At 48.6% G+C, this 22481-nt stretch overlaps 1 protein-coding gene across 3 annotated transcripts in view; it reads left to right on the forward strand.

The window, feature by feature from the left end:
- The window catches only part of LOC140395024 (anoctamin-8-like), a 172031-nt gene that overhangs the window by 128887 nt on the left and 20663 nt on the right, over positions 1 to 22481 (forward strand). For all 3 annotated transcript variants that reach the window (XM_072482345.1, XM_072482344.1, XM_072482346.1), the window contains exon 13: positions 5564 to 6280. In XM_072482345.1, the coding sequence (XP_072338446.1) occupies positions 5564 to 6280 (717 nt within the window). The remainder of the gene's footprint in view (positions 1 to 5563; positions 6281 to 22481) is intronic.

The following is a 22481-nucleotide window of genomic DNA, read 5'->3' on the forward strand; positions in this document are numbered from 1 at the left end:
GTCTCAGCACTGACTGTGTGTGTGTGTTTAATAGGATTGAATGTCTCAGCACTGTCTGTGTGTGTGTGTAACAAGACTGAGTGTCCCAGCACTGACTGTGTGTGTGTGTAACAGTACCCGGTGTCTCAACACTGACTGTGTGTGTGTGTGTGTGTGTGTGTGTAACAGGACTGAGTGTCTTAGCACTGACTGTGTGTGTGTGTAACAGGACTGAGTGTCCCAGCACTGACTGTGTGTGTGTGTAACAGGACTGACTGTGTGAGTGTGTAACAGGACTGAGTGTCCCAGCACCGACTGTGTGTGTGTAACAGGGCTGAGTGTCTTATCACTGACTGTGTGTGTGTGTAACAGGACTGAGTGTCTTATCACTGACAGTGTGTGTGTGTAACAGGACTGAGTGTCTTAGCACTGACTGTGTGTCTGTGTGTAACAGGACTGGGTGTCTTAGCACTGACTGTGTGTGTGTGTGTAACAGGACTGAGTGCCTCAGCATTGACTGTGTGTGTGTGTACGTGTGTGTGTAACAGGACCGAGTGTCTCAGCACTGACTGTGTGTGTGTGTAACAGGACTGAGTGTCTTAGCACTGACTGTGTGTGTGTGTAACAGGACTGAGTGTCTTAGCACTGACTGTGTGTGTGTGTAACAGGACTGAGTGTCTCAGCACTGACTGTGTGTGTGTGTTTAACAGGATTGAATGTCTCAGCACTGTCTGTGTTTGTGTGTGTGTAACAAGACTGAGTGTCCCAGCACTGACTGTGTGTGTGTGTGTGTGTAACAGGACTGAGTGTCCCAGCACTGACTGTGTGTGTGTTTGTAACAGGACTGAATGTCTCAACACTGACTGTGTGTGTGTAATAGGACTGGGTGTCTTAGCACTGACTCTGTGTGTGTGTGTGTGTGTAACAAGACTGAGTGTCCCAGCACTGACTGTGTGTGTGTGTGTGTGTGCGTAACAGGACCCGGTGTCTCAGCACTGACTGTGTGTGTGTGTAACAGGACCCGGTGTCTCAGCACTGACTGTGTGTGTGTTTGTAACAGGACTGAATGTCTCAACACTGACTGTGTGTGTGTGTAATAGGACTGGGTGTCTTAGCACTGACTCTGTGTTTGTGTGTGTGTAACAGGACTGAGTGACCCAGCACTGACTGTGTGTGTGTGTGTGTGTGTGTGTGTAACAGGACTGAGTGTCTCAGCACTGACTGTGTGTGTGTGTGTGTGTAACAGGACTGAGTGTCTTAGCACTGACTGTGTGTGTGTGTAACAGGACTGAGTGTCTTAGCACTGACTGTGTGTGTGTGTAACAGGACTGAGTGTCCCAGCACTGACTGTGTGTGTGTGTAACAGGACTGAGTGTCTCAGCACTGACTGTGTGTGTGTGTTTAATAGGATTGAATGTCTCAGCACTGTCTGTGTGTGTGTGTAACAAGACTGAGTGTCCCAGCACTGTCTGTGTTTGTGTGTGTGTAACAAGACTGAGTGTCCCAGCACTGACTGTGTGTGTGTGTGTGTGTAACAGGACCCGGTGTCTCAGCACTGACTGTGTGTGTGTGTGTGTGTAACAGGACTGAGTGTCCCAGCACTGACTGTGTGTGTGTGTAACAGGACTGAGTGTCTCAGCACTGACTGTGTGTGTGTGTTTAATAGGATTGAATGTCTCAGCACTGTCTGTGTGTGTGTGTAACAAGACTGAGTGTCCCAGCACTGTCTGTGTTTGTGTGTGTGTAACAAGACTGAGTGTCCCAGCACTGACTGTGTGTGTGTGTGTGTGTAACAGGACCCGGTGTCTCAGCACTGACTGTGTGTGTGTGTGTGTAACAGGACTGAGTGTCTTAGCACTGACTGTGTGTGTGTAACAGGACTGAGTGTCTTAGCACTGACTGTGTGTGTGTGTAACAGGACTGAGTGTCTCAGCACTGACTGTGTGTGTGTGTTTAATAGGATTGAATGTCTCAGCACTGTCTGTGTGTGTGTGTAACAAGACTGAGTGTCCCAGCACTGTCTGTGTTTGTGTGTGTGTAACAAGACTGAGTGTCCCAGCACTGACTGTGTGTGTGTGTAACAGTACCCGGTGTCTCAACACTGACTGTGTGTGTGTGTGTGTGTGTGTGTGTAACAGGACTGAGTGTCTTAGCACTGACTGTGTGTGTGTGTAACAGGACTGAGTGTCCCAGCACTGACTGTGTGTGTGTGTAACAGGACTGACTGTGTGAGTGTGTAACAGGACTGAGTGTCCCAGCACCGACTGTGTGTGTGTAACAGGGCTGAGTGTCTTATCACTGACTGTGTGTGTGTGTAACAGGACTGAGTGTCTTATCACTGACAGTGTGTGTGTGTAACAGGACTGAGTGTCTTAGCACTGACTGTGTGTCTGTGTGTAACAGGACTGGGTGTCTTAGCACTGACTGTGTGTGTGTGTGTAACAGGACTGAGTGCCTCAGCACTGACTGTGTGTGTGTGTGTGCGTGTGTGTGTAACAGGACCGAGTGTCTCAGCACTGACTGTGTGTGTGTGTAACAGGACTGAGTGTCTTAGCACTGACTGTGTGTGTGTGTAACAGGACTGAGTGTCTTAGCACTGACTGTGTGTGTGTGTAACAGGACTGAGTGTCTCAGCACTGACTGTGTGTGTGTGTTTAACAGGATTGAATGTCTCAGCACTGTCTGTGTTTGTGTGTGTGTAACAAGACTGAGTGTCCCAGCACTGACTGTGTGTGTGTGTGTGTGTAACAGGACTGAGTGTCCCAGCACTGACTGTGTGTGTGTTTGTAACAGGACTGAATGTCTCAACACTGACTGTGTGTGTGTAATAGGACTGGGTGTCGTAGCACTGACTCTGTGTGTGTGTGTGTGTAACAAGACTGAGTGTCCCAGCACTGACTGTGTGTGTGTGTGTGTGTGCGTAACAGGACCCGGTGTCTCAGCACTGACTGTGTGTGTGTGTAACAGGACCCGGTGTCTCAGCACTGACTGTGTGTGTGTTTGTAACAGGACTGAATGTCTCAACACTGACTGTGTGTGTGTGTAATAGGACTGGGTGTCTTAGCACTGACTCTGTGTTTGTGTGTGTGTAACAGGACTGAGTGACCCAGCACTGACTGTGTGTGTGTGTGTGTGTGTGTGTAACAGGACTGAGTGTCTCAGCACTGACTGTGTGTGTGTGTTTAACAGGATTGAATGTCTCAGCACTGTCTGTGTTTGTGTGTGTGTAACAAGACTGAGTGTCCCGGCACTGACTGTGTGTGTGTGTGTGTGTGTAACAGGACCCGGTGTCTCAGCATTGACTGTGTGTGTGTGTAACAGGACTGAGTGTCCCAGCACTGACTGTGTGTGTGTTTGTAACAGGACTGAATGTCTCAACACTGACTGTGTGTGTGTGTAATAGGACTGGGTGTCTTAGCACTGACTGTGTGTGTGTGTGTAACAGGACTGAGTGTCCCAGCACTGACTGTGTGTGTGTGTGTAACAGGACTGAGTGTCCCAGCACTGACTGTGTGTGTGTAACAGGACTGACTGTGTCAGTGTGTAACAGGACTGAGTGTCCCAGCACTGACTGTGCGTGTGTGTATAACAAGACTGAGTGTCCCAGCACTGACTGTATGTGTGTGTGTGTGAAACAGGGCTCAGTGTCTCAGCACTGACTGTGTGTGTGTGTAATAGGACTGGGTGTCTTAGCACTGACTCTGTGTTTGTGTGTGTGTAACAGGACTGAGTGACCCAGCACTGACTGTGTGTGTGTGTGTGTAACAGAACTGAGTGTCTCTGCACTGACTGTGTGTGTGTGTGTGTAACAGGACTGAGTGTCCCAGCACTGACTGTGTGTGTGTAACAGGACTGAGTGTCCCAGCACTGACTGTGTGTGTGTAACAGGACTGGGTGTCCCTGCACTGACTGTGTGTGTGTAACAGGACTGAGTGACCCAGCACTGACTGTGCGTGTGTGTGTATAACATGACTGAGTGTCCCAGCACTGACTGTATGTGTGTGTGTTGCAACAGGGCTCAGTGTCTCAGCACTGACTGCGTGTGTGTAACAGGACTAAGTGTCCCAGCACTGACTGTATGTGTGTGTGTTGCAACAGGGCTCAGTGTCTCTGCACTGACTGTGTGTGTGTGTGTAACAGGACTGAGTGTCCCTGCACTGACTGTGTGTGTGTGTAACAGGACTGAGTGTCTCTGCACTGACTGTGTGTGTGTGTGTAACAGGACTGAGTGTTTCAGCACTGACTGCGTGTGTGTGTGTGTGTAACAGGACTGGGTGTCCCAGCACTGACTGTGTGTGTGTGTGTGTGTGTGTGTGTAACAGGACTGAGTGTCTCAGCACTGACTGTGTGTGTGTGTGTGTGTGTGTGTAACAGGACTGAGTGTCTCAGCACTGACTGTGTGTGTAACAGGACTGAGTGTCTCAGCACTGACTGTGTGTGTGTGTGTGTAACAGGACTGAGTGTCTCAGCACTGACTGTGTGTGTGTGTGCAACAGGGCTCAGTGTCTCAGCACTGACTGTGTGTGTAACAGGACTGAGTGTCTCAGCTCTGACTGTGTGTGTGTGTGTGTAACAGGACTGAGTGTCCCTGCACTGACTGTGTGTGTAACAGGACTGAGTGTCTCAGCTCTGACTGTGTGTGTAACAGGACTGAGTGTCTCAGCTGTGACTGTATGTGTGTGTGTGTAACAGGACTGAGTGTCCCTGCACTGACTGTGTGTGTGTCTGTGTAACAGGACTGAGTGTCCCTGCACTGACTGTGTGTGTAACAGGACTGAGTGTCCCTGCACTGACTGTGTGTGTGTGTGTGTGTAACAGGACTGAGTGTCCCTGCACTGACTGTGTGTGTAACAGGACTGAGTGCCTCAGCTCTGACTGTGTGTGTAACAGGACTGAGTGTCTCAGCACTGACTGTGTGTGTGTGTGTGTGTGTAACAGGATGAGTGTCTCAGCACTGACTGTGTGTGTAACAGGACTGAGTGTTTCAGCACTGACTGTGTGTGTAACAGGACTGAGTGTTTCAGCACTGACTGTAACAGGACTGGGTGACCCAGCACTGGCTGTGTGTGTAACAGGACTGAGTGTTTCAGCACTGACTGTGTGTGTAACAGGACTGAGTGTTTCAGCACTGACTGTAACAGGACTGGGTGACCCAGCACTGACTGTGTGTGTAACAGGACTGAGTGTCTCTGCACTGACTGTGTGTGTAACAGGACTAACTGTCTCAGCTCTGACTGTGTGTGTAACAGGACTGAGTGTTTCAGCACTGACTGTAACAGGACTGGGTGACCCAGCACTGACTGTGTGTGTAACAGGACTGAGTGTCTCTGCACTGACTGTGTGTGTAACAGGACTAACTGTCTCAGCTCTGACTGTGTGTGTAACAGGACTGACTGTCTCAGCTCTGACTGTGTGTGTTTGACCTATTATACAGCGATGACCATAACCATTGCGATGACTGCGGGGGGCATGGGGAAAGTGCTGAGGGTGGAAAGGTGTAATGACTGAATGATTTGAAGATGTTGCCTGTGGGCTGCTCCAGCTGTGGGATGTTTATCTTCTCTTTCTATCTTTCTGCTGACAGATGTTGGCTGCTCTTTTAATAACCAGGCAGATTATCCAGAACGTGAAGGAGGTTCTGCAGCCCCTTTTCTACGAGAAATATAAGCAGGGACACCTGACTCTTCAAGTGACAGCGAGGATGCTGAGGAATCTGTTCAAACACTCGCCAGAACGGGTCAAGGAGGTCGGGGAGAATACAGAGGAAGCGAATGAACCAGCTGTCGGACATCTGGAGCCCAACCAGGGCAATGGTAAATTGGAAGCTAAGTGTGAGAATGGAGCGTGTGGTGCCCCTGAAGAGGAGGAACAACAGAACGAAGAGGAAGGGGACGACGAGAGTGTCCTGGACTGTGGCCTCCGCTTCTCGAAGAAAGTGAGCTTCGCTGGGAGTGGGCAGAAGGTGGCGAAGGAAGAAAAGAACTGCGAGATGGAGGGACTCTTGCAAGGGATGCTGATGGAGGAGGGCAGTCCAATGTTGGTGGAGCGAGGGGCTGAGGGAGGTCTGGTGTTTGAACTGTGTGAGCACGATGCAAAGGTGGAGCCAGAATACGGTGATGCTGGGGAGGGTGGGAAGGAGCTGAGTGTGGTGCTGCGACATAGGAGGAAAGACAGGAGCACGGAGCAAGGGGAGAACACTGAGATTGCAGCCAACAGGCTCTCCTGGATGGATCCACCACAGGATTATGAAGATGTTCCTCTCACTCAAGGAGAAATTGAGAGCTGTATGCAGAAATATGAGGTCAGTACTGGCATATCCATTCCTGTTAAACATACACACCCGGTCCTGTTAAACACACACACACAGTCCTGTTAAACACACACACACAGTCCTGTTAAACACACACACACAGTCCTGTTAAACACACACAGCTAATCCTGTTAAACACACACACACAGTCCTGTTAAACACACACACACAGTCCTGTTAAACACACACACACAGTCCTGTTAAACACACACACACAGCCCTGTTAAACACACACACACAGTCCTGTTAAACACACACACACAGTCCTGTTAAACACACACACACAGTCCTGTTAAACACACACACACAGTCCTGTTAAACACACACACACAGTCCTGTTAAACACACACACACAGCCCTGTTAAACACACACACACAGTCCTGTTAAACACACACACACAGTCCTGTTAAACACACACACACAGTCCTGTTAAACACACACACACAGTCCTGTTAAACACACACACACAGTCCTGTTAAACACACACACACAGTCCTGTTAAACACACACAGCTAGTCCTGTTAAACACACACAGCTAGTCCTGTTAAACACACACATACAGCCCTGTTAAATACACACACGCAGTCCTGTTAAACACACACACGCAGTCCTGTTAAACACACACGCAGTCCTGTTAAACACACACACGCAGTCCTGTTAAACACACACACACGCAGTCCTGGTAAACACACACAGCTAGTCCTGTTAAATACACACACACACAGTCCTGTTAAACACACACATATAGTCATGTTAAACACACACACACAGTCCTGTTAAATACACATATGCAGCCTTGTTAAACACACACACACGCAATCCTGTTAAACACACACACGGAGTCCTGTTAAACACACACACGCAGTCCTGTTAAACACACACACGCAATCCTGTTAAACACACACACGCAATCCTGTTAAACACACACACGCAATCCTGTTAAACACACACACACAGTCCTGTTAAACACACACACGCAGTCCTGTTAAACACACACACGCAATCCTGTTAAACACACACACACAGTTCTGTGAAATACACACGTGCAGCCTTGTTAAACACACACACACGCAGTCCTGTTCAACATACATAGCTAGTCCTGTTAAACACACATGCGCAGTCCTGTTAAACACACACAGCTAGTCCTGTTAAACACACACACAGTCCTGTTAAACACAGACACACAGTCCTGTTAAATACACACAGCTAGTCCTGTTAAACAAACACACACAGTCCTGTTAAACACATACATGCAGTCCTGTTAAGCACACACACACAGTCCTGTTAAACACGCACACGGAGTCCTGTTAAACACACACACAGTCCTGTTAAACACACACACGCAGTCCTGTTAAATACACACCCAGTCCTGTTAAACACACACACGGAGTCCTGTTAAACACACACACAGTCCTGTTAAACACACACAGCTAGTCCTGTTAAACACACACACACAGTCCTGTTAAATACACACCCGGTCCTGTTAAACACACACACGGAGTCCTGTCAAACACACACACAGTCCTGTTAAACACACACACGCAGTCCTGTTAAATACACACCCAGTCCTGTTAAACACACACACGGGGTCCTGTTAAACACACACACAGTCCTGTTAAACACACACAGCTAGTCCTGTTAAACACACACACACAGTCCTGTTAAATACACACCCGGTCCTGTTAAACACACACACGGAGTCCTGTCAAACACACACACAGTCCTGTTAAACACACACACGCAGTCCTGTTAAATACACACCCAGTCCTGTTAAACACGCACACGGAGTCCTGTTAAACACACACACAGTCCTGTTAAACACACACACGCAGTCCTGTTAAATACACACCCAGTCCTGTTAAACACACACACGGAGTCCTGTCAAACACACACACAGTCCTGTTAAACACACACACAGTCCTGTTAAACACACACACGCAGTCCTGTTAAACACACACAGCTAGTCCTGTTAAACACACACACACACAGCCCTGTTAAACACACACACACGCAGTCCTGTTAAACACACACACACACAGTCCTGTTAAATACACACAGCTAGTCCTGTTAAATACACACATGCAGCCTTGTTAAACACACACACGCTGTCCTGTTCAACACACATTGTCCTGTTCAACACACATAGCTAGTCCTGTTAAACACACACACGCAGTCCTGTTAAACACACAAACGCAGTCCTGTTAAACACACACACACAGTCCTGTTAAACACACACAGCTAGTCCTGTTAAACACACACACAGTCCTGTTAAATACACACACGCAGTCCTGTTAAACACACACATGCAGTCCTGTTAAACACACACACGCAGTCCTGTTAAACACACACACGTAGTCCTGTTAAACACACACACACAGTCCTGTTAAACACACACAGCTAGTCCTGTTAAACACACACACAGTCCTGTTAAACACACACACGTAGTCCTGTTAAACACACACACACAGCCCTGTTAAACACACACACACAGTCCTGTTAAACACACACACAGTCCTGTTAAACACACACACACAGTCCTGTTAAACACACACACACAGTCCTGTTAAACACACACACACAGTCCTGTTAAACACACACACGCAGTCCTGTTAAACACACACACACAGTCCTGTTAAACACACACACGCAGTCCTGTTAAACACACACACGCAGTCCCGTTAAACACACACACACAGTCCTGAAAACATACACACCCAGTCCTGTTAAACGCACACACGCAGTCCTGTTAAACACACACAGCTAGTCCTGTTAAACACACACACACAGTCCTGTTAAACAAACACACGCAGTCCTGTTAAACACACACACGCAATCCTGTTAAACACACACACGCAATCCTGTTAAACACACACACGCAATCCTGTTAAACACACACACACAGTCCTGTTAAACACACACACACAGTTCTGTTAAATACACACGTGCAGCCTTGTTAAACACACACACACACGCAGTCCTGTTCAACACACATAGCTAGTCCTGTTAAACACACATGCGCAGTCCTGTTAAACACACACAGCTAGTCCTGTTAAACACACACACACAGTCCTGTTAAACACAGACACACAGTCCTGTTAAATACACACAGCTAGTCCTGTTAAACAAACACACACAGTCCTGTTAAACACATACATGCAGTCCTGTGAAACACACACACACAGTCTTGTTAAACACACACACACAGTCATGTTAAACACACACACATGCAGTCCTGTTAAACATACACACCCGGTCCTGTTAAACACGCACACGGAGTCCTGTTAAACACACACACAGTCCTGTTAAACACACACACGCAGTCCTGTTAAATACACACCCAGTCCTGTTAAACACACACACGGAGTCCTGTTAAACACACACACAGTCCTGTTAAACACACACAGCTAGTCCTGTTAAACACACACACACAGTCCTGTTAAATACACACCCGGTCCTGTTAAACACACACACGGAGTCCTGTTAAACACACACACAGTCCTGTTAAACACACACAGCTAGTCCGGTTAAACACACACACAGTCCTGTTAAACACACACAGCTGGTCCTGTTAAACACACACACACAGCCCTGTTAAACACACACACAAGCAGTCCTGTTAAACACACACACACAGTCCTGTTAAATACACACAGCTAGTCCTGTTAAACACACACACACAGTCCTGTAAACATACACACCCAGTCCTGTTAAACGCACACACGCAGTCCTGTTAAACACACACAGCTAGTCCTGTTAAACACACACACACAGTCCTGTTAAACACACACACGCCGTCCTGTTAAACATACACACCCGATCCTGTTAAACACACACACGCAGTCCTGTTAAACACACACACGCAGTCCTCTTAAACACACACACGCAATCCTGTTAAACACACACACGCAGTCCTGTTAAACAAACACACGCAGTCCTGTTAAACACACACACGCAATCCTGTTAAACACACACACGCAATCCTGTTAAACACACACACGCAATCCTGTTAAACACACACACACAGTTCTGTTAAATACACACGTGCAGCCTTGTTAAACACACACACACGCAGTCCTGTTCAACACACATAGCTAGTCCTGTTAAACACACATGCGCAGTCCTGTTAAACACACACAGCTAGTCCTGTTAAACACACACACACAGTCCTGTTAAACACAGACACACAGTCCTGTTAAATACACACAGCTAGTCCTGTTAAACAAACACACACAGTCCTGTTAAACACATACATGCAGTCCTGTTAAACACACACACACAGTCTTGTTAAACACACACACACAGTCCTGTTAAACACACACACATGCAGTCCTGTTAACCATACACACCCGGTCCTGTTAAACACGCACACGGAGTCCTGTTAAACACACACGCAGTCCTGTTAAATACACACCCGGTCCTGTTAAACACACACACGGAGTCCTGTTAAACACACACACAGTCCTGTTAAACACACACAGCTAGTCCTGTTAAACACACACACACAGTCCTGTTAAATACACACCCGGTCCTGTTAAACACACACACGGAGTCCTGTTAAACACACACACAGTCCTGTTAAACACACACAGCTAGTCCTGTTAAACACACAGACCTGTTAAATACACACATGCAGCCTTGTTAAACACACACACGCTGTCCTGTTCAACACACACACACAGTCCTGTTAAACACACACAGCTAGTCCTGTTAAACACACACACAGTCCTGTTAAATACACACACGCAGTCCTGTTAAACACACACATGCAGTCCTGTTAAACACACACACGCAGTCCTGTTAAACACACACACACGCAGTCCTGTTATACACACACAGCTAGTCCTGTTAAACACAAACACGCAGTCCTTTTAAACACACACAGCTCGTCCTGTTAAACACACACAGCTAGTCCTGTTAAACACACACATACAGCCCTGTTAAATACACACACGCAGTCCTGTTAAACACACACACACACAGTCCTGTTAAACACACACACGCAGTCCTGTTAAACACACACACACGCAGTCCTGTTAAACACACACGCAGTCCTGTTAAACACACACGCAGTCCTGTTAAACACACACACGCAGTCCTGTTAAACACACACACACGCAGTCCTGGTAAACACACACAGCTAGTCCTGTTAAATACACACACACACAGTCCTGTTAAACACACACATATAGTCATGTTAAACACACACACACAGTCCTGTTAAATACACATATGCAGCCTTGTTAAACACACACACACGCAATCCTGTTAAACACACACACGGAGTCCTGTTAAACACACACACGCAGTCCTGTTAAACACACACACGCAATCCTGTTAAACACACACACGCAATCCTGTTAAACACACACACGCAATCCTGTTAAACACACACACACAGTCCTGTTAAACACACACACAGTTCTGTGAAATACACACACGCAGTCCTGTTAAACACACACATACAGCCCTGTTAAATACACACACGCAGTCCTGTTAAACACACACACGCAGTCCTGTTAAACACACACGCAGTCCTGTTAAACACACACATGCAGTCCTGTTAAACACACACACACGCAGTCCTGGTAAACACACACAGCTAGTCCTGTTAAATACACACACACACAGTCCTGTTAAACACACACATATAGTCCTGTTAAACACACACACACACAGTCCTGTTAAATACACATATGCAGCCTTGTTAAACACACACACACGCAGTCCTGTTCACACACATGCAGTCCTGTTAAACACACATGCAGTCCTGTTAAACATACACACGCAGTCCTGTTAAACACACACACAGTCCTGTTAAACACACACACGGTCCTGTTAAACACACACACACACGGATCTGTTAAGCACACACTCGCAGTCCTGCTAAACACAGACCCGACCCTGTTGAGCACAAACCCAGACCTGCAAAACACAGACCCTGTCCTGCAAAACACAGACCCGGTCCTATTAAACACACACCCGGTCCTGTTAAATACACACACACACTGTCCCGTTAAACACAAAACCAGTCCTGTTAAACATAGATCCAGTCATAGAATTTACAGTGCAGAAGGAGGCCATTCAGCCCATTGAGTCTGCACCGGCCCTTGGAAAGAGCACCCTACCCAAGGTCAACACCGCCACCCTATCCCCATAACCCAGTAACCCCACCCAACACTAAGGGCAATTTTGGACACTAAGGGCAATTTATCATGGCCAATCCACCTAACCTGCACATCTTTGGACTGTGGGAGGAAACCAAAGCACCCGGTGGAAACCCACGCAGACACGGGGAGGATGTGCAGACTCCGCACAGACAGTGACCCAAGCCGGAATCGAACCTGGGACCCTGGAGCTGTGAAGCAATTGTGCTAACCACCATGCTACCGTGCTGCCCCGTTAGTGTTGAGACACTCAGTCCTGTTACACACACACACAGTCGGTGCTGAGATAACAATCCTGTTACACACACACACACAAACAAACAGTCAGTGCTGGGAAACCTAGTCCTGTTTTACACACACACACACACACACACACACAGTGAGTGCTGAGACTCTCCGTCCTGTTACACACACACACACACAGTGAGTGCTGAGACACTCAGTCCTGTTACACACACACAGTCAGTGCTGAGACGCTCCGTCCTGTTACACACACACACACAGTCAGTGCTGAGACACTCAGTCCTGTTATACACACACACACACACACACACACACAGTCAGTGCTGAGACGCTCCGTCCTGTTACACACACACACACACAGTCAGTGCTGAGACACTCAGTCCTGTTACACACACACAGTCAGTGCTGAGACACTCAGTCCTGTTATACACACACACACACACAGTGAGTGCTGAGACGCTCCGTCCTGTTACACACACAGTCAGTGCTGAGACACTCAGTCCTGTTGCACACACACACACACAGTCAGTGCTGAGACACTCAGTCCTGTTATATACACACACACACACACAGTCAGTGCTGAGACACTCAGTCCTGTTACACACACAGTCAGTGCTGAGACACTCAGTCCTGTTACACACACAGTCAGTGCTGGGAAGCTCAGTCCTCTTACACACACACACAGTCAGTGCTGGGACACTCAGTCCTGTTACACACACACACACAGTCAGTGCTGAGACACTCAGTCCTGTTACACACACAGTCAGTGCTGAGACACTCAGTCCTGTTGCACACACACACACACAGTCAGTGCTGAGACACTCAGTCCTGTTATATACACACACACAGAGTCAGTGCTGAGACACTCAGTCCTGTTACACACACAGTCAGTGCTGGGAAGCTCAGTCCTGTTACACACACACACAGTCAGTGCTGGGACACTCAGTCCTGTTACACACACACACACAGTCAGTGCTGAGACACTCAGTCCTGTTACACACACAGTCAGTGCTGAGACACTCAGTCCTGTTGCACACACACACACACACACACACACACACACAGTCAGTGCTGAGACACTCAGTCGTGTTGCACACACACACACACAGTCAGTGCTGAGACACTCAGTCCTGTTATACACACACACACAGAGTCAGTGCTGGGACACTCAGTCCTGTTACACACACACACACAGTCAGTGCTGAGACACTCAGTCCTGTTACACACACAGTCAGTGCTGAGACACTCAGTCCTGTTGCACACACACACACACAGTCAGTGCTGAGACACTCAGTCCTGTTATATACACACACACAGTCAGTGCTGAGACACTCAGTCCTGTTACACACACAGTCAGTGCTGAGACACTCAGTCCTGTTACACACACACACACACAGTCAGTGCTGAGACACTCAGTCCTGTTACACACACACACACACACACACACACAGAGTCAGTGCTGAGACACTCAGTCCTGTTACACACACACACACACACAGTCAGTGCAGAGACACTCAGTCCTGTTACACACACACACAGTCAGTGCTGAGACACTCAGTCCTGTTACACACACAGTCAGTGCTGAGACACTCAGTCCTGTTACACACACAGTCAGTGCTGAGACACTCAGTCCTGTTACACACACAGTCAGTGCTGAGACACTCAGTCCTGTTACACACACAGTCAGTGCTGAGACACTCAGTCCTGTTACACACACAGTCAGTGCTGGGAAGCTCAGTCCTGTTACACACACAGTCAGTGCTGAGACACTCAGTCCTGTTACACACACACACAGTCAGTGCTGGGAAGCTCAGTCCTGTTACACACACAGTCAGTGCTGGGACACTCAGTCCTGTTAAACACACACACACACACACAGTCAGTGCTGGGTCACCCAGTCCTGTTAAACACACACGCAGTCACTGCTGGGAAGCTCAGTCCTGTTACACACACACACACAGTCAGTCCTGTTACACACACACAGTCAGTGCTGGGACACTCAGTCCTGTTACACACGCAGTCAGTGCTGTGTGTTTTTGTAACAGGACTGAGTGTCTTAGCACTGACTGTGTGTGTGTGTAACAGGACTGAGTGTCTCAGCATTCACTGTGTGTGTGTGTTTAATAGGATTAAATGTCTCAGCACTGTCTGTGTTTGTGTGTGTGTAACAAGACTGAGTGTCCCAGCACTGACTGTGTGTGTGTGTGTAACAGGACCCGGTGTCTCAGCACTGACTGTGTGTGTGTGTAACAGGACTGAGTGTCTCAGCATTGACTGTGTGTGTGTGTTTAATAGGATTAAATGTCTCAGCACTGTCTGTGTTTGTGTGTGTGTAACAAGACTGAGTGTCCCAGCACTGACTGTGTGTGTGTGTAACAGGACCCGGTGTCTCAGCACTGACTGTGTGTGTGTGTGTGTGTAACAGGACTGAGTGTCCCAGCACTGACTGTGTGTGTGTAACAGGACTGACTGTGTGAGTGTGTAACAGGACTGAGTGTCCCAGCACTGACTGTGTGTGTAACAGGACGGAGTGTCTCAGCACTGACTGTGTGTGTGTAACAGGGCTGAGGGTCTTATCACTGACTGTGTGTGTGTGTAACAGGACTGAGTGTCTTAGCACTGACTGTGTGTGTGTAACAGGACTGAGTGTCTCAGCACTGACTGTGTGTGTGTGTGTGTGCGTGTGTGTGTAACAGGACCGAGTGTCTCAGCACTGACTGTGTGTGTAACAGGACTGAGTGTCTCAGCACTGACTGTGTGTGTGTGTAACAGGACTGAGTGACTTAGCACTGACTGTGTGTGTGTGTAACAGGACCCAGTGTCTCAGCACTGACTGTGTGTGTGTGTGTGTAACAGGACTGAGTGTCCCAGCACTGACTGTGTGTTTGTAGCAGGACTGAATGTCTCAACACTGACTATGTGTGTGTGTAATAGGACTGGGTGTCTTAGCACTGACTCTGTGTTTGTGTGTGTGTAACAGGACTGAGTGACCCAGCACTGACTGTGTGTGTGTGTGTGTGTGTGTGTGTAACAGGACTGAGTGTCCCAGCACTGACTGTGTGTGTGTAACAGGACTGAGTGTCCCAGCACTGACTGTGTGTGTGTAACAGGACTGACTGTGTGAGTGTGTAACAGGACTGAGTGTCCCAGCACTGACTGTGCGTGTGTGTGTATAACAAGACTGAGTGTCCCAGCACTGACTGTATGAGTGGGTGTGTGAAACAGGGCTCAGTGTCTCAGCTCTGACTGTGTGTGTGTGTGTAATAGGACTGGGTGTCTTAGCACTGACTCTGTGTTTGTGTGTGTGTAACAGGACTGAGTGACCCAGCACTGACTGTGTGTGTGTGTGTGTGTAACAGGACTGAGTGTCCCAGCACTGACAGTGTGTGTGTAACAGGACTGAGTGTCTTAGCACTGACTGTGTGTGTGTGTAACAGGACTGAGTGTCTTAGCACTGACTGTGTGTCTGTGTGTAACAGGACTGGGTGTCTTAGCACTGACTGTGTGTGTGTGTGTAACAGGACTGAGTGTCTTCGCACTGAATGTGTGTGTGTAACAGGACTGAGTGTCTCAGCACTGACTGTGTGTGTGTGTGCGTGTGTGTGTAACAGGACCGAGTGTCTCAGCACTGACTGTGTGTGTAACAGGACTGAGTGTCTCAGCACTGACTGTGTGTGTGTGTAACAGGACTGAGTGTCTTAGCACTGACTGTGTGTGTGTGTAACAGGACTGAGTGTCTCAGCACTGACTGTGTGTGTGTGTGCGTGTGTGTGTAACAGGACCGAGTGTCTCAGCACTGACTGTGTGTGTAACAGGACTGAGTGTCTCAGCACTGACTGTGTGTGTGTGTAACAGGACTGAGTGACTTAGCACTGACTGTGTGTGTGTGTAACAGGACCCGGTGTCTCAGCACTGACTGTGTGTGTGTGTGTGTGTGTAACAGGACTGAGTGTCCCAGCACTGACTGTGTGTGTGTTTGTAGCAGGACTGAATGTCTCAACACTGACTATGTGTGTGTGTAATAGGACTGGGTGTCTTAGCACTGACTCTGTGTTTGTGTGTGTGTAACAGGACTGAGTGACCCAGCACTGACTGTGTGTGTGTAACAGGACTGAGTGTCCCAGCACTGACTGTGTGTGTGTAAGAGGACTGACTGTGTGAGTGTGTAACAGGACTGAGTGTCCCAGCACTGACTGTGCGTGTGTGTGTATAACAAGACTGAGTGTCCCAGCACTGACTGTATGAGTGGGTGTGTGAAACAGGGCTCAGTGTCTCAGCACTGACTGTGTGTGTGTGTAACAGGACTGAGTGTCTTAGCACTGACTGTGTGTGTGTGTAACAGGACTGAGTGTCTCAGCACTGACTGTGTGTGTGTGTTTAACAGGATTGAATGTCTCAGCACGGTCTGTGTTTGTGTGTGTTAAACACACACACACACGGATCTGTTAAGCACACACTCGCAGTCCTGCTAAACACAGACCCGACCCTGTTGAGCACAAACCCAGACCTGCAAAACACAGACCCTGTCCTGCAAAACACAGACCCGGTCCTATTAAACACACACCCGGTCCTGTTAAATACACACACACTGTCCCGTTAAACACAAAACCAGTCCTGTTAAACATAGATCCAGTCATAGAATTTACAGTGCAGAAGGAGGCCATTCAGCCCATTGAGTCTGCACCGGCTCTTGGAAAGAGCACCCCACCCAAGGTCAACACCTCCACCCTATCCCCATAACCCAGTAACCCCACCCAACACTAAGGGCAATTTTGGACACTAAGGGCAATTTATCAGGGCCAATCCACCTAACCTGCACATCTTTGGACTGTGGGAGCAAACCGGAGCACCCGGAGGAAACCCACGCAGACACGGGGAGGATGTACAGACAGTGACCCAAGCCGGAATCGAACCTGGGACCCTGGAGCTGTGAAGTAATTGTGCTATCCACAAGGCTACTGTGCTGCCCGTTAGTGTTGAGGCACTCAGTCCTGTTACACACACACACACACACACACACACAGAGTCAGTGCTGAGACACTCAGTCCTGTTACACACACACACACACACACACACACAGTCGGTGCTGAGATAACAATCCTGTTACACACACACACACAAACAGACAGTCAGTGCTGGGACACCTAGTCCTGTTTTACACACACACAAACACACACAGTGAGTGCTGAGACTCTCCGTCCTGTTACACACACACACACACACAGTGAGTGCTGAGACACTCAGTCCTGTTACACACACACACACAGTCAGTGCTGAGACACTCAGTCCTGTTTTACACACACACACACACACAGTGAGTGCTGAGACGCTCCGTCCTGTTACACACACACACACAGTGAGTGCTGAGACACTCAGTCCTGTTACACACACACACACAGTCAGTGCTGAGACACTCAGTCCTGTTATACACACACACACACACACACACACAGTCAGTGCTGAGACGCTCCGTCCTGTTACACACACACACACAGTCAGTGCTGAGACACTCAGTCCTGTTATACACACACACACACACACACACAGTCAGTGCTGAGACGCTCCGTCCTGTTACACACACACACACACACACAGTCAGTGCTGAGATACTCAGTCCTGTTATATACACACACACACACACACACAGTCAGTGCTGAGACACTCAGACCTGTTTCACACACAGTCAGTGCTGAGACACTCAGTCCTGTTACACACACAGTCAGTGCTGAGACACTCAGTCCTGTTGCACACACACACACACACACACACAGTGCTGAGACACTCAGTCCTGTTATACACACACACACACACACACAGTCAGTGCTGAGACACTCAGTCCTGTCACACACACAGTCAGTGCTGAGACACTCAGTCCTGTTACACACACCGTCAGTGCTGAGACACTCAGTCCTGTTACACACACACACAGTCAGTGCTGGGACACTCAGTCCTGTTACACACACACACACAGTCAGTGCTGAGACACTCAGTCCTGTTACACACATTCAGTGCTGGGAAGCTCAGTCCTGTTACACACACACACAGTCAGTGCTGAGACACTCAGTCCTGTTACACACACAGTCAGTGCAGGGACACTCAGTCCTGTTACACACACACACAGTCAGTGCTGGGACACTCAGTCCTGTTAAACACACACACAGTCAGTGCAGGGACACTCAGTCCTGTTACACACACGCAGTCAGTGCTGTGTGTGTTTGTAACAGGACTGAGTGTCTTAGCACTGACTGTGTGTGTGTGTAACAGGACTGAGTGTCTTAGCACTGACTGTGTGTGTGTGTAACAGGACTGAGTGTCTCAGCATTGACTGTGTGTGTGTGTTTAATAGGATTAAATGTCTCAGCACTGTCTGTGTTTGTGTGTGTGTAACAAGACTGAGTGTCCCAGCACTGACTGTGTGTGTGTGTGTAACAGGACCCGGTGTCTCAGCACTGACTGTGTGTGTGTGTGTGTAACAGGACTGAGTGTCCCAGCACTGACTGTGTGTGTGTGTGTGTGTGTGTGTAACAGGACTGAGTGTCCCTGCACTGACTGTGTGTGTGTAACAGGACTGAGTGTCCCAGCACTGACTGTGTGTGTGTAACAGGACTGACTGTGTGAGTGTGTAACAGGACTGAGTGTCCCAGCACTGACTGTGTGTGTGTAACAGGGCTGAGTGTCTTATCACTGACTGTGTGTGTGTGTAACAGGACTGAGTGTCTTAGCACTGACTGTGTGTGTGTGTAACAGGACTGAGTGTCTTCGCACTGAATGTGTGTGTGTAACAGGACTGAGTGTCTCAGCACTGACTGTGTGTGTGTGTGCGTGTGTGTGTAACAGGACCGAGTGTCTCAGCACTGACTGTGTGTGTAACAGGACTGAGTGTCTCAGCACTGACTGTGTGTGTGTGTAACAGGACTGAGTGACTTAGCACTGACTGTGTGTGTGTGTAACAGGACCCAGTGTCTCAGCACTGACTGTGTGTGTGTGTGTGTGTGTGTAACAGGACTGAGTGTCCCAGCACTGACTGTGTGTTTGTAGCAGGACTGAATGTCTCAACACTGACTATGTGTGTGTGTAATAGGACTGGGTGTCTTAGCACTGACTCTGTGTTTGTGTGTGTGTAACAGGACTGAGTGACCCAGCACTGACTGTGTGTGTGTGTGTGTGTGTAACAGGACTGAGTGTCCCAGCACTGACTGTGTGTGTGTAACAGGACTGAGTGTCCCAGCACTGACTGTGTGTGTGTAACAGGACTGACTGTGTGAGTGTGTAACAGGACTGAGTGTCCCAGCACTGACTGTGCGTGTGTGTGTATAACAAGACTGAGTGTCCCAGCACTGACTGTATGAGTGGGTGTGTGAAACAGGGCTCAGTGTCTCAGCACTGACTGTGTGTGTGTGTGTAATAGGACTGGGTGTCTTAGCACTGACTCTGTGTTTGTGTGTGTGTAACAGGACTGAGTGACCCAGCACTGACTGTGTGTGTGTGTGTGTGTAACAGGACTGAGTGTCCTAGCACTGACAGTGTGTGTGTAACAGGACTGAGTGTCTTAGCACTGACTGTGTGTGTGTGTAACAGGACTGAGTGTCTTAGCACTGACTGTGTGTCTGTGTGTAACAGGACTGGGTGTCTTAGCACTGACTGTGTGTGTGTGTGTAACAGGACTGAGTGTCTTCGCACTGAATGTGTGTGTGTAACAGGACTGAGTGTCTCAGCACTGACTGTGTGTGTGTGCGTGTGTGTGTAACAGGACCGAGTGTCTCAGCACTGACTGTGTGTGTAACAGGACTGAGTGTCTCAGCACTGACTGTGTGTGTGTGTAACAGGACTGAGTGACTTAGCACTGACTGTGTGTGTGTGTAACAGGACCCAGTGTCTCAGCACTGACTGTGTGTGTGTGTGTGTGTAACAGGACTGAGTGTCCCAGCACTGACTGTGTGTTTGTAGCAGGACTGAATGTCTCAACACTGACTATGTGTGTGTGTAATAGGACTGGGTGTCTTAGCACTGACTCTGTGTTTGTGTGTGTGTAACAGGACTGAGTGACCCAGCACTGACTGTGTGTGTGTGTGTGTGTGTAACAGGACTGAGTGTCCCAGCACTGACTGTGTGTGTGTAACAGGACTGAGTGTCCCAGCACTGACTGTGTGTGTGTAACAGGACTGACTGTGTGAGTGTGTAACAGGACTGAGTGTCCCAGCACTGACTGTGCGTGTGTGTGTATAACAAGACTGAGTGTCCCAGCACTGACTGTATGAGTGGGTGTGTGAAACAGGGCTCAGTGTCTCAGCACTGACTGTGTGTGTGTGTGTAATAGGACTGGGTGTCTTAGCACTGACTCTGTGTTTGTGTGTGTGTAACAGGACTGAGTGACCCAGCACTGACTGTGTGTGTGTGTGTGTAACAGGACTGAGTGTCCTAGCACTGACAGTGTGTGTGTAACAGGACTGAGTGTCTTAGCACTGACTGTGTGTGTGTGTAACAGGACTGAGTGTCTTAGCACTGACTGTGTGTCTGTGTGTAACAGGACTGGGTGTCTTAGCACTGACTGTGTGTGTGTGTGTAACAGGACTGAGTGTCTTCGCACTGAATGTGTGTGTGTAACAGGACTGAGTGTCTCAGCACTGACTGTGCGTGTGTGTGTAACAGGACCGAGTGTCTCAGCACTGACTGTGTGTGTAACAGGACTGAGTGTCTCAGCACTGACTGTGTCTGTGTGTAACAGGACTGAGTGTCTTAGCACTGACTGTGTGTGTGTGTAACAGGACTGAGTGTCTCAGCACTGACTGTGTGTGTGTGTGTGCGTGTGTGTGTAACAGGACCGAGTGTCTCAGCACTGACTGTGTGTGTAACAGGACTGAGTGTCTCAGCACTGACTGTGTGTGTGTGTAACAGGACTGAGTGACTTAGCACTGACTGTGTGTGTGTGTAACAGGACCCGGTGTCTCAGCACTGACTGTGTGTGTGTGTGTGTGTAACAGGACTGAGTGTCCCAGCACTGACTGTGTGTTTGTAGCAGGACTGAATGTCTCAACACTGACTATGTGTGTGTGTAATAGGACTGGGTGTCTTAGCACTGACTCTGTGTTTGTGTGTGTGTAACAGGACTGAGTGACCCAGCACTGACTGTGTGTGTGTGTGTGTGTGTGTAACAGGACTGAGTGTCCCAGCACTGACTGTGTGTGTGTAACAGGACTGAGTGTCCCAGCACTGACTGTGTGTGTGTAAGAGGACTGACTGTGTGAGTGTGTAACAGGACTGAGTGTCCCAGCACTGACTGTGCGTGTGTGTGTATAACAAGACTGAGTGTCCCAGCACTGACTGTATGAGTGGGTGTGTGAAACAGGGCTCAGTGTCTCAGCACTGACTGTGTGTGTGTGTGTAATAGGACTGGGTGTCTTAGCACTGACTCTGTGTTTGTGTGTGTGTAACAGGACTGAGTAACCCAGCACTGACTGTGTGTGTGTGTGTGTAACAGGACTGAGTGTCGCAGCACTGACAGTGTGTGTGTAACAGGACTGAGTGTCTTAGCACTGACTGTGTGTGTGTGTGTAACAGGACTGAGTGTCTTAGCACTGACTGTGTGTCTGTGTGTAACAGGACTGGGTGTCTTAGCACTGACTGTGTGTGTGTGTGTAACAGGACTGAGTGTCTCAGCACTGACTGAGTGTCTTAGCACTGACTCTGTGTGTGTGTAACAGGACTGAGTGTCTCAGCACTGACTGTGTGTGTAACAGGACTGAGTGTCTCAGCACTGACTGTGTGTGTGTTTGTAGCAGGACTG

Source organism: Scyliorhinus torazame, chromosome 18 (assembly GCF_047496885.1).
Source record: "Scyliorhinus torazame isolate Kashiwa2021f chromosome 18, sScyTor2.1, whole genome shotgun sequence".
Taxonomy (NCBI): domain Eukaryota; kingdom Metazoa; phylum Chordata; class Chondrichthyes; order Carcharhiniformes; family Scyliorhinidae; genus Scyliorhinus; species Scyliorhinus torazame.